This window comes from Prunus avium, chromosome 1 (assembly GCF_965620075.1).
Source record: "Prunus avium chromosome 1, drPruAviu1.hap1.1, whole genome shotgun sequence".
Taxonomy (NCBI): domain Eukaryota; kingdom Viridiplantae; phylum Streptophyta; class Magnoliopsida; order Rosales; family Rosaceae; genus Prunus; species Prunus avium.
Window position 1 is genome coordinate 1,278,750 of NC_142284.1, and position 13,054 is coordinate 1,291,803.

Consider the following 13,054-nt stretch of genomic DNA (forward strand, 5'->3'; position numbering starts at 1 on the left):
TAGACACATATATATATATATATCCTACATTATAGGAGAGAGAGAGAGAGAGAGAGAGAGAGAGAGAGAGAGAGAGAGAGAGAAACTTTAATAAGCTTATAAGGAAATATGATTCTCTGCTTATGTTATAGTAGGTCCAAAAACCATATCGTCTTGGATTTTAAAGTTTAGTAATTAAATGAAAGTCTAAAACCGCATAATTTTAAACATAAGCGCGATATAATTTATAAAGCACTGAAAGCACAAGTAGCGGACTTAGTCATTTTATTTTATTTTTGAGACGAAAACTAAAATTACAAAATTTATAAAGCACTGAAAGCACAAGTAGCGGACTTAGTCATTTTATTTTATTTTTGAGACGAAAACTAAAATTACAAAGAGGATCCTCTAACGTTATTTTATATAGGTGCGTACAAAGGAATATCAATTGGTAAATAGACCAATGTCAACACTTAATTCAGACAACACAAGTTCAATTATATGGGGAAGAAATGCGGCCAAAATAAAGTCTTTTGATGAAGAATTTCGATCCCAAGTGAATGAGAAACATACAAAAGTCTTTACCAAAAAAGAAAGGTAGATAGATGTCTTGATGTCGTACTTTGAAAATTGGACTTAATATAAAATTAGCCTTATGCAGAATTATTCCCTTGAAATCAGTCCAAGAAACTTTTTTCCCTAAAGTACGCACTCTTGCTCAGACTGCTAATCAAAGCTCCCAGAATCTGAGAATAATCTAATCAAGAAAGCTTTGAAAAGATTATATTAAAAGAAAAAAAAAACAAAAAAAGGAGGGACACATGTGTTGTGAAAAGAAAAGAAAAGAAAAGAATCTACTTCAACCAAGATCATTGGCACTATGGACAACAATAGTAAACAGAGATCATTGCAAGCTTTTGTCATGCATCATCTTCATCATCATCATCATCACCAACAACACCAAAGCTTTGAAACCCAACGACAATTACCAAATTATCATTTCAACAAAATTTAACTCTACAACATCTCAGCCTTTCATTCCCTCCTCTACAACTCTCTACAAGGAGGGGAAAGCAGAAAGCACAGAGAAAAAAAGAAAAAAGGAAAATGAGGGAGAGCCTAAAGGAAAAAGAAAAAAAAAAAGTAAGGGAAATGAAAAAGAAAAGAGATACATTTTCCCAGAAAATCCAACTACCACTTTGTCTTGCATGTATCTGCAATTCATAGACTATATTTAATGATACAAAAGACTATCTTTTCCCTATTATTAGAACCAAAAAGAAAGAAGAAAAAGAAGGCTCTCTCTCTCTTGAAGGCAAGACTGATATTTGGAGCTTTTCCAGTGATGTGTCAGGAACAATTTCCATAGGCCTGGTCAGCTCACAGTTTATCCACTCCCTCCTCCTCCAACAACATCTCCTGGTAACGACATTCACGGCTGCAGAATGCCTTCTCACCCCTGCAAGCAAGCACAGTTTAACACTTAAATGGATTGCTTAAAATTGTAATTGGCTGCATAATTTTATTATTAGTTGGTTGGATGGGATTAGATGGATTTATTATATAGTAGCAGAAGATACCCTGAATAATATTGGATCTGTAGTTCTAATATATTTTAAGTAACCGCAATCCATAATTCTATTATAATATGAATGTATGATTCTAATATATTAATATAAGATTCTAAGATTAAATAATTTAAGGTGGAGTCTCAGCTATGACATCATATGTTGTGCAGCTAATAAGCATGATCCAAGGCTAAGAAAAACTAAAATTTAAACCAACACACTCAAACTAAAAGATCAAAATGACATTGGATTTCATGTGAGAGGCAAGAAAACATGAACATGAACTGAACAAAATATGAATCATATGATTAAAGAACAAAAAAAATCTGAAAATACTGAAATATAAGATTGAGCTAACCTGTACATGAAAATATCTTTGCCCGGCCCAAGATTCTTCTTGCAATTGTCACAGAAGCTGAGGAAACTCTCAGACAGATAGCTTGAACCGTTTACCTTCCCGCCTGGAGAAAATTCAGGGACACCCTCAGAGCTCTCCACAATGCAATTGTCAAAGATATGAGTGGTTTTTGGGTTTGGACCATGGGAAATCACACAAGTATAATCTTCAGAGAGCTCCATTTCACTAACAGAGAGACAGCTTGTGAAAACCCGAGCCGAATTCATGGTCTCAAGGCCTGAATTCGCAGATTTAAACGGGGAATTCTTAGCTGGGGATTCAGATGAGACAGAGGAGAAAGAACCCAATTGAGAATTCTTGGTCCTGATGCTGAAATCAGCTGCAGATTTCGGTGAATCAGAAGGTGAGAGAACGGAGGGCTGCAGAGGAGGGATTTGAATCTTAAGCTGTGACCCAAAAATAACCATCTGGCTTTCGGGTTTTGATGGTTTTGGATTAGAGCCATCATCATTGAGAGCATCAACAATGGCAAGGCCAATGCCTTTGGGGTCCAATTTGTCCCATGGGCGTTTGGTTTCAGGTTCTGGGGTTCTTGGGGTGTTTGATTCAGACCAGAAGGGGTTTCTTAGACCAAAGAATGGCTTGGTTTCGAGTATGGAAGTTGGGCTCATTACAGCGTCGGTTTCAGAGTAACCTTTTGAGGTGAAACTAGTGAACAATCTCGGAGAAGTGAAGAAAGACGAAGTGGGTTTTGTGTATTTGTCTGCCGGGGAGGGTAGAGAGTTATTGTCTGCCATTAGAGCTTGCTTTCTGATCAGTATAGCTATATAATTTCTCTGCAAACAAGAAAAAGAAAATACAAATGCACCCAAGATGAGAACTTTAATTCGACTTTCAACTTTGCCTATGAGAGAGGGAGAGAGAAATTACAGAGAAAGGTGAGGACTTTCACTCCCAAACTGCCACAGATTGAAGGTGAAACTCCAGAATACAGCAGAAGATTGTGACTTTTTAAGCTCTATGGTGTTAGAGAATGGTGGATGAAAGAGTGCTAGTACTACAGTCAAAACAACCATCTTGAGAAAACCCAGAAATCAGAAATTCCAGAAAAGATTCCATGAAACCGTTCTCTGCTAGAACTCTGTGACCTCCATATCTAAAGACAGAAAAATCCCAAGGGAAAAAAAGGTTAAAAAAAAGCTCACTGCTACCGCGAGTTTCTCGCTCTTCCTTCTCTCTTATCAACTCTGTCAAGCAAGAAAGAAAAGAGAGAATCCCCAAAAGCTCAAAACCGACATGCAAAGAGACCCTCTAGAGTCATGATCAAAGGACAAGACGTGCATGCATCAGACAACAGAACAAAGAAAGTTTGTATTTTGTTCCTTCTTTTGCTTGTTGGGCTCAGCTTTATTTCCACTTTCTTTCTTGTTTTTGTTTTGTTTTATGCTCTGGTTTTGTGTCCTTGCTTAGTACTAAGCTCTCAGCAAAACTGGTTTATCAGAAAAATGATTCAGATTTTGGAAGCAAACAAGGGCCAGCCCAAATTACAAAATAAAAAAACAACGGCTGGTCATGAATAAAAACCCAGAATGAAAACAAACAAAAAACTGGTCATGAAAGATGATCAATTGATCATCGTTATGTGTGTGCCTTCTCTCTGACTCTTTATCTCTCTTTTCTTGGTGTGGTTTCTATCTCTTCTGCTCTGTTTCCTTCTCTCTTTCTTTGCCCACTAAATCAGTTTCTCATCATAACCCTGAAAAATCGAAATGGGAGTTGGAGAGAGACACAGAGAGAGAGAGAGAAGGGAGGGAGAGAGAGCTCGTGGAGTTTAGGGGTTGGTGGGGTGAATATAAAGAGGCGTGTGCATGAGAATCAGTGGGTTTTGGTTTTGCTAAAACCACCCACGCACTGTCCAGGTTATGGATCGATCGATGGCAGTTTTTTTCACGGCAGTTTTTTCTTTTGGCCAACAATTTCTCATCACTCTCTCTCACTCTACAGTTCCACTTTCTACAGTCACCTTACATAATTATTGGATACATATTTTTATCAGTGTAGTTTTGAGCAACAGCCACGCGATTTACAGAGGAAAACACCCACGCACGCCAAGGCTTGACCAATCTCACAGCATCAAGACCTTTAGCTCCACTCGGCTTGAATGAGGCTCAAGCATTACGGGATTTTTGTCCAAGTTGCTCTATAATGAAATTGATAATTTAGTTCGTCCAGTTTCGCATCATGTTATTTAGATTGTATCGTTGCAAATTTATGTACAATGTTGTTCGACTATAGTCAAAATACAATGCTCTTCACTTGCAAAGTTAAGTTTATATCGAACACTAATGTTATGAAACTATGTGTTTACTTTTGTTTCTTGTTTCTAAGAACAATTTAATCTCTGTGAGACAATTGTTGGTGGAGCTATCTATGTATTAATAGCCAACTTTTTTATTTATTTTTTATGGAATCTTGATTTTACAAGGAAAACTATATTGATGAACTTAAAAATGACAACGGGGACATAAAGCCCGACTCCGATTCATAGAATCGCAAAATAATGCGTTCTGGTATTGCAAACACTTGCGTTTTCAATATCTTGTCTATTTTTAGAAGTAAAACTATAATAAATAGATCTTATGGTTTATAAAAAAAAAAATCAGATGGTCTAACATATTATACATAATTTGTGTATTTATTAGATTATTCGGTAATTCTTGAAGCTTGACCCCCTCCTGGGGATGTATCAATCCCAAATATTTAATTATTTGTGTCAAATAACTCCACAATATTAATAACTCAACTAGTTAATTAATTATCATGGTCAAAATAATCCGCATATCTTGTGGACTAGAAATTGAAGACTAAATTTTTCTTATTTATATATAAACTTATCACTCATATACTTTTTTATAAATAGATAAAAATTCACTTGATTATAGTACTAGATGAAATCATTAGAGTACAGAATTTGTTTGCTTTATCATTTGGTCTTCGCCCGCTACCATACCAACAAAAAAAAAAAAAAAGATTTGTGGTGGTATTCTATGATTTTTTTAATTCTAAGATGTTGACAATTCTAAAGTTTAACTTGAGAACCAAAATTCAATCTGTCAATAATTTTATGATCTTGGTTGAGTTGAGCTCTCATGAATCTAGGGTGTGTAACATTCGAGGGAAGCCATTTCCCGGCCTCGGCTAAGCGGCGAGCGGCGAGCCGCTAAGTTTGTGGTCTGGTGGGCCCCGCCGGCTCGCTTACGTCGGTGTGGGAAGTTCACGGGCGGTGCTGTAGAGTTGTAGACGTAAAATCCAAGACCGGGTGTCCTGAGCTAATAACGCAAACCTAATGCGGGTCCCCACCTAACTCCCAGTTAAAGAGTCCCCGACTCCTGGCCCCACAAGGGGTCCTACACCTCATCATGTATCATTATCTTGCAATTTCTTATTTACCCCATTAATTATAATGAATTGACAGTATTAATATTATTGGTTACCCCACCATAATAATAATAACCCATTATAAAAGAAAAAAGATAAAGAAAAAGAAAAAGACTTTTACGTACCTGCTTCATTAAACGGGGGCATAAAGAACCTGGAGGGCCCGTTTGGAATGATGCTGCCCAATTAATGAGTACATACGATGACAAAACAGAGTATTCAATATTTTTACATAAAATAAATATTTTCCCTTTTATTTATTTTATGTATTTTTTTTAAAGGATTTCTAGTCAATTTTTAGAGAGGTGGATTGGGCAACCAAAACTGGAGCTCCTTCATTTAGACCCTAGCAGAAAGGAGAACAAACAGACATTTGTCATGAGTCAAATAGAAAATTAATTACGTTTATAATTTTCCCTGTGAACCTGACGGTTGAGAATTGTTCATCTTTCGGCCATAATTGCTTTGAGCAAAGTCAGATCAAAGAGGTGCAATCTACACATTTATCCATCCATCCGCATCGTCATTAATCGCACGGTAATCTGTGATGGCACGCCCACTCACACCCCATTTAAAACAAAGTAAGCCGACCTATATTGACACATATCCCTTCAATCTGAAACGTCAGGTCATAAGATTTGCGCAGCCAACACAAGAATTATCATCGTAGTTTATATGAATTTTCACTTTCATCCTTGTAGAATTCTTTTCTCTTTGAGTTCCATAATTAAAGTTTTATTCCGTTTGCACCGTGCTTGAAAGAAAATGCTTAAACAAGTCCACAAGTTCTCCAAAGTTTTCAACTTTTTTTTTTTCTTTATAATGTTACATGTACTACGTTTACTAATCATATCCTTCATAAAAACAAGACCAATCTACCACGTGAGTCCAATATGTAACTAGTATATCTACACAAATCAAATCCTAAGATAGCATTATAGCTAACAGGATCATCATTATATATTTCATAACTTTGTTTAATAAGATAAGTTTTTTTTACTCAATTATTGGTCATAAATAAATCAAAGGCAAATTAAGGCTAACCAACATCTATGAGTTTATTAATGTAATAATGCGGTCCACAAGAAATGATTAATGAAATATTATTTAAATCATAGTAGCACTTGTGGTACCTAAGGCAGGATTTCCTCCTTAATCATTCATATAACCATGAATTTTTTTTAATTGACTTCAATCATGTAGCACAACACACTAAAAAATCTTGAATGTCACCGTAGATAGTTACTCAAATGGGTATATCTCTAATTAAATTATATCTCACTCATTCCGTTCCTTTAAAAAGAAAATTACGTAATGACTCACCACTTAAAACCTAACCCAACCTCGCAACTCGGTGCAAATGACCAAAGATTATAAACTTGAAGTTACTAAAGAATCAAAGATTAAGTTATTGGGGAGAAATTAATGTAAGGTAAGGATATAATAGGAAAGAGAAAGAACAAAATTAATTAAAAAGTATTAAAAAGCAAAAGGGAGTGAGAACAGGGGAGTGGAAATCAACTCTCATCTTTAATTAGTCAATTTGACAAGCTTTGCGTACATTATTTTTTGTTGTCAATGTCATGCATCTATACTATACTATTCTAGTCTATTTATTTTTCTGGTTGAATTCTCAAAGTGCAATGTAGATCATACGTTTGTACAAAGTACTTTTGCATTACTGATTACTTGTCGTGTGTGCAGAATAAATTCTAATTTAATCTCAAATCTAATAAACTTTCACTCATTTTTTTTTTCCTTTTTATGATTAAATGTATAGAACTAGTCTTGGGTTTCACTATAATCGCCTCTTTTATTTTCTAAGAAATTTTCAAACTTCCTCACATACTCATGTCGTCATCCATTAAAATTCAACTCATCTATGTCGACAAATTTAAGTTCAATGCTCTTATATTTTTTTCAGGTTGTCTAAGCTAAATTATTTAAGTTCATAATGGTTTAGGAGGTAACGAACTTTTCTAGATTTAGAGCTAGCATGAATTAATTAACATATTTGCTCTCTTCAAGAGCTTTGTTATTATAAGCACACATACAAAGACTATTTCAAAGGATAATTACGTCGTCCACACAAATAAGTTTAAAATGATAAATCAATTTATGTCATAGGAAAACATTCAACCCTAGTATAGCACACTTATTATCAACACCGCGATATACTATCTAACTTAACAACATGTATAGTTCGTCATGTATATAGAGTTTTATACAAAATATTTCGATGTTTTTAGTGATGTAAACATTTATTATATGTTGTATTTTATTTTGTCAAATATTCGATGTGAGACTTTACATTTTTCAATAATTTTTTCTGCAAATATAAGTAAGTTTACATTCTAATTTGCACCTATAATAAAAGCCAAAAGAAAGATTTTATAGTAAAATAAGCATGTTCAAACAATTAGGTTCAGCTAAGTTTAGAATGCTAATAGGAATAGCCAAAATTGAAAAAGCTGGTAATTCTCAAAATATATATATGGACATCAAGTCACCTAATAACTGTAATCTTATTTGGTGGCAGACTCTAATAAGCACAACTACTTCAAGCTTTATTCCTTTGGCTTGCGTACTTGAACCTTCCTTTCACGAAGTAACCTTAGTTAGGGCCTTTAGGGCAAAAGCTGATAGATTCTTGAGAACTCCTTTATTTTTATTTTTTGGTTTTAATTCTTGAGAACTTGGATTGTGTTTTGGACACAAGACAGACAAACAATATGATATGACAATGAGAAGGTCAGGGACACCCATCCCATCTTGCTTTTCTTTTGTTTCTTTGGCCATCCCATCCCATCTTGTTAAGTAATTTATTGCTGGGGCTGGGAGGGCCCTTCTTAGTAAGTCAGGGTCCCTTATTAGCTACGGAGAAGGTTTTGGGTGGATTAAGTCTGACCACGTCACCTATGCGATAACTCTCAAGAAAAAGAAAAAACCCCTACATATAGGGTGTGATTAGAATAGAGTCGGGTAAAACACCAATCCAGAATGTTTTTTCTTGAAATAATCGCACAGGTGACGTAGTCGGACCGTTCCTCTCCTAAATCCAAATGGTGTAAATGTCCAGTCCACTCAACAAGATTTGGATATCAGCGTAAGGTGCATTGCTTTTCAGTCTCGAATTGATCTTGATCGGGCTCCACATGAACAATATGATCATCAATGGAGTGGTGCAATGATTTATTCAAAGAAAAGATCCACATTGCTACAATATCCGTTTGATTGTTTGCCGCATGCACGTCAGCATCGATGTGGACTATTTAATTTGATGAAAGGTTTTTTTTATTTAAAATAATTCACAAATAGTTCTTTAGGTTTACGAAATTGTCACGAATCGTGCTTAATGTTTTTTTATTTTTTTGGTGACATTAATAGTCCTTAACGTTAAGGCATTCTATCACAAATGATTCATACTATTACAAATTATGTTATGTGTCTGACGTAGAAGGTAAGTAGAGACCACATGTTCAATCACACATTATGACATTTGGATTAAATAAATAAGTATATATATACTTAATGAAAATCCATTTTTTTAAAATTAAAATCCTTTTCTTTTTCCTGCAATCCCACCTCTTCCCTATACTTATCTCTCTCCCATTGTCCTCTCTCTCCTCCCCTCTCTTTCCCTCTGCCCTTTCTCCCTCTATTTTCTATCCCCTTATGCTCTCCATCTCTCCTCCATGTGCTTTCCTTCTCCCTCTGTTTTTTTTTCTTGCCTAGAACCCGATGACCCCATCCCCACCCTCTCCCTTTTTATATTTTGCAAAATAATCACTTGCATAAGGGAAGTTCCACATTTCCTTTCACACAAACATTTATTCAAACAACTTTTTTTAAATTTTTTTTAAAAAAGAGGTAAAGGGATAGCAGAGAGGGGGAGACTAGGGAGGCGAGAAAATACAAAGGGAGAGGGTAGGGTTGGGCGTGGGTTTTGAGTGGGGATGGGGGTGTTCGGGTTGTGGGCAAGAAAAAAACTGAGGGAGAGAGGGAGAGCATAGGGGGGAGAGGGTGGAAAGAGATGGCATAGGGGGAGAGAGACAAAGTAGAGGGAGGGGGATGAGAAGTTGTAGAGAAAAAGTATTTTCATTAAAAAAAATTATTTATTTATTTAATTCACACGTCACGATGTGATTGGACATTTGGGCTCTACTTATCTTACACGTCATATTTAACGGCATGGATTATTTGTGATAAAAGGTCCTAATGTTAAGGACTATTAATGTCACAAAAAAACCTCAAGGACCATTCGTGATAATTTCAAAAATCTCAGGGATCATTTGTGATAAAAAGCCTTAATGAAATGATGATGTATAGGCCTAGCTAGGGTAGGGGGTCCATATGATATCATTTTGGTTTGATGGGATAAAAGATGAGACACCACCACCTAATAAAATTTTCAAGTTGAAAATGTAGTGCTAAATCTTAAGACTTTTGATTTGATACGTAGCAATGTGGATCTTAAGACTTTTGAAGAAGGTAATAATGCAAACCTCACAAGGTGCAGTTTGAAAAAGTAAAAAACCCTAGCTTCTGAGAGCGCCTTTCACCACCGTTTCACCTCACTGAGAGGAAGGAGATCACGACCCCTCCCCTTTCTCCCCTGTTTCTTAACCATGTTTTGAGTATCTTTCGAGGTCCCTCTTGAAGCATTTGGCTTGACCCATTTTGATGGGTCCGAAGCTCTCTCCTTCTTGAGAGCTAGTGACTTGATCGAGTTTTCTTGCTTGGATCTGAGGCCTTATGCCTCTATTCTTATGAGTTTCCCCAGATCTCCACCATTCCAATGCTCTCAGTGTTGTCCATTGGCTGTCTTCCAATTGGTCGTTGTTTCTTCTAGGTGTATTGGTGATTTCGAATCTTGTGGCGATGGAGTTTCTCAGTTGATGTCGGCTATCACTCAGACTCTCTCTCTCTCTTTCTTTCTCTCTCTCTCTCTCTCCTCTCGATCTGGCTTCATCTCTTGGTTGCAACCGCTAATCCAAAAAAACGATTTCTCGCCAACATCTTGGAATATGTGTAGAGCTACAACACAACTATCGCTCGGGTGCTTGCACTGCCTCATTCCTTCATGTTTCATGGTTCTGGTTCTTATGGCATTAGGCCGTTTTGAGAGTTACTCAATTATGGTGGCAGATATGTGGTGGTTATGTTTTTATGTTGTGTACGTTGATGTTTTGTTCAATTGCGTGTTATGTTGGTTTAGTACAACTAGTTTTGTCAAATTTAATTTTGTTTATCTGGTATCATCATCCGAGATAGTCTTGTTGTCCCTATCCATGTGATATTGCAGATTAGTTTGTTCCTCTGAGCTTTCTTACTGGGTTGTTATGTCTTGTTATATTTGTGTCCATCCTATTTCGGATGAGATTTCGTAATGAAATGCCATCATTCCATAAAAAAAACAGTAATTCTCAACAAAATCAACAAACAAGAAAGAAAGATAATAATCTTCATTTAAAGTGTAGGGCGGGCATATATGGTTAGCTGTGTTTTGTTTTCTTGCATTTCATGGTTCAAAATGAAATGATAAAATCATGCCATGCATTTGGTCTTACAAAATATATTTCCCGATGGTTCCTAAACTAGTTTATTTTATTTGCATGCATATATATACATAAATTCTTTTATGCGGACATTCGAACGTTATTATCATGCGAAGACCATGTATTTTATACTATACCTTTTTGCTTTCCCTTCTGTTTACAATAGCATCCGTACGATAATAACGTGCGCACATCCAAATAAGAGAATGTATATATAATTATATATAGCCCATAGGTATGCATGTAGTGTATAGAAGATAAAGACAGATACCTTTCACCTAAATCATCCTAAAATCAAATCAGTAAAAGGAGTTTGGTGGCACAGCTTCAATGCCTCATGGAAATGGAATAGGATAGGGTCAATTTCTTGAGGGCCCGTTCAGATGTCTCTTTCCTATAGGTTTTACCGGTGGTGGTCCCACCCTCTCCACTAACTACCATGCCCTTTCTGATTGTCCCACCATTTTTTATGGATCAAATATTGTGATCTATGATCAAAGTTTATTTCTTTTTTTATTTGTGGTGCGATCTCAAATTCATTGCTTATTTACTAGGTTTTTTTTTTTTTTTTTTTGAAAAGTGTTGCCTATCACTTTGTTAGCGTTTGATGGGCTTCAAGTCATAATTGGCTACAGATGATTAAAAAGTACATAATATAGAACAATTCATGAATGTTATGGGATGACATCCTCACTCAAGTCTTGCAATAATCTAGCAATTTTTTTTTTCTTTCTTTATAAATCATGTTGGAAATTGTTATTAACACTCAATCTAAATTTATGCACTCATAAAGAAGAAAGTATAAAGTTAGTTTTGAAGTATTTGTTATTTTATGTTTTCTTTTAAATCTTTATCATTTAGGGGTTTATATATGTCTCACAATATAATTCACTTTCTTGCTCATTATACCTCCTATAAATGATCATGATGGTGGGGAAGGGAATAGAATTGGTGAACATCATAAGGGGAATGATGAATGCATGGAAAGGGGAAGGATAGATGGGAGCATTGTCATGCTCCATATCCAACTCTTAAAATAGAGAGTTCTTTAAATCCAAAGAGCGATATATGCTGACAAGCAATAAAAAGGAAATTGTACTGTATTTCGCCAAGATCAGATCAACGTTGACATATATGACTGAAAAAATAAATTAATTTCAGATAAATGATAATAGAATTGGATTTATGCCTTGAAAGATTCCAACCTGAAAATGGAATTTTGCCTGGAAGGATTCCAACTTACAAGTTAATCATTATGTTTCCGATGGCTACGTAAAGCTTAATTCATGTGGATAAAATTCATCCTAATAAAAGAAGAAAAGGGAAGGGGAAGATGCCCATCATACTATGAAAAGGGGAGAATGCCAAACACGAATAATTTTTTTTATGACAAAGGAGTGAGAAAGAAAGGGACCCAACTGAGTTTTGCTCAAAGGAATTGTTCCATAACAAATAGTAAGACAAGTTTTTATTTTCAAATTGCTAATGTTACTTGTTGATTAAGTTGAACTCTTATTTGAAGTTATGTTAAGTAAAATTGTACCATATTTATTCGTTGTATGGCTTATCACATCTCTTCCCTAGGAGAGATTTACTTAATCTCTCTAGAAATAGGATCTAGCAAATTTCGTTTTCATTTATGTAAAGAAAAATATTTTCCTACTCCAGTGTCACCGTTTTTTTCTCTTTTCATTTCATTAATCATATGAGAAGAGAGAAAAAAAGAGACAGTGACACTGGAATATGAAGTTTCTCTCCGGTGTAAAAGTAGTGGCTTTGAATATGATAGGGTCATTTTTACTCTGCCATGTGCCAATATTAAAACCAATACCAATTATCATTGGCCTTCCCCATTGGAGCAATCAATTTATCATTATCTTTGGCATATGTTGCGGACAAGGATCACTTCAAGACGAACATCACAGGAAAGCCAATAATTGATGGCCCAAGTGGTATCAGTCGTTCTATGCTAAGGACCGCAATATATGGACCTTACATACGAAATGTAATTTTAGCCACAAAATTCATGTGAATGGTGGATTCACTTAAATTACAACCGGGTTAATGAAACCTGCACACTTCTTACATTGAGAATCTAAGCATCTTTCAAATACAAGAATTCTACAATGAGGGCCTTATTTATATATAGCTCT

General features: G+C 35.5%; 1 protein-coding gene across 2 annotated transcripts; it reads right to left on the reverse strand.

Moving 5' to 3' along the window:
- Nucleotides 1–946: 946 nt before the first annotated feature.
- Nucleotides 947–3,750, reverse strand: LOC110755004 (NAD(P)H-quinone oxidoreductase subunit, putative (DUF581)). Of its 2 annotated transcripts, XM_021956143.2 has the most exons (3): nucleotides 2,836–3,748; nucleotides 1,906–2,741; nucleotides 947–1,438 (listed from the first exon to the last, which is right to left on the reverse strand). In XM_021956143.2, exons 2-3 carry the CDS (start codon nucleotides 2,700–2,702, stop codon nucleotides 1,360–1,362), a joined length of 876 nt encoding a protein of 291 aa, XP_021811835.1. In that variant the 5' UTR covers nucleotides 2,703–2,741; nucleotides 2,836–3,748; the 3' UTR covers nucleotides 947–1,359. The 2 variants fall into 2 exon arrangements, with proteins under 2 accessions (XP_021811835.1, XP_021811836.1); XM_021956144.2 differs by having other exon boundaries at nucleotides 1,906–3,750.
- Nucleotides 3,751–13,054: the final 9,304 nt, after the last annotated feature.

What these genes read in the sequence shown, in the direction of transcription:
- LOC110755004 (XM_021956144.2), bottom strand. Translation starts at nt 2,702, where the DNA reads ATGGCAGACAATAACTCTCTACCCTCCCCGGCAGACAAATACACAAAA. An exon ending in AAAGATATTTTCATGTACAG is followed by an intron (nt 1,439 to 1,905) that starts GTTAGCTCAATC and finishes GCTTGCTTGCAG; the next exon opens with GGGTGAGAAGGCATTCTGCA.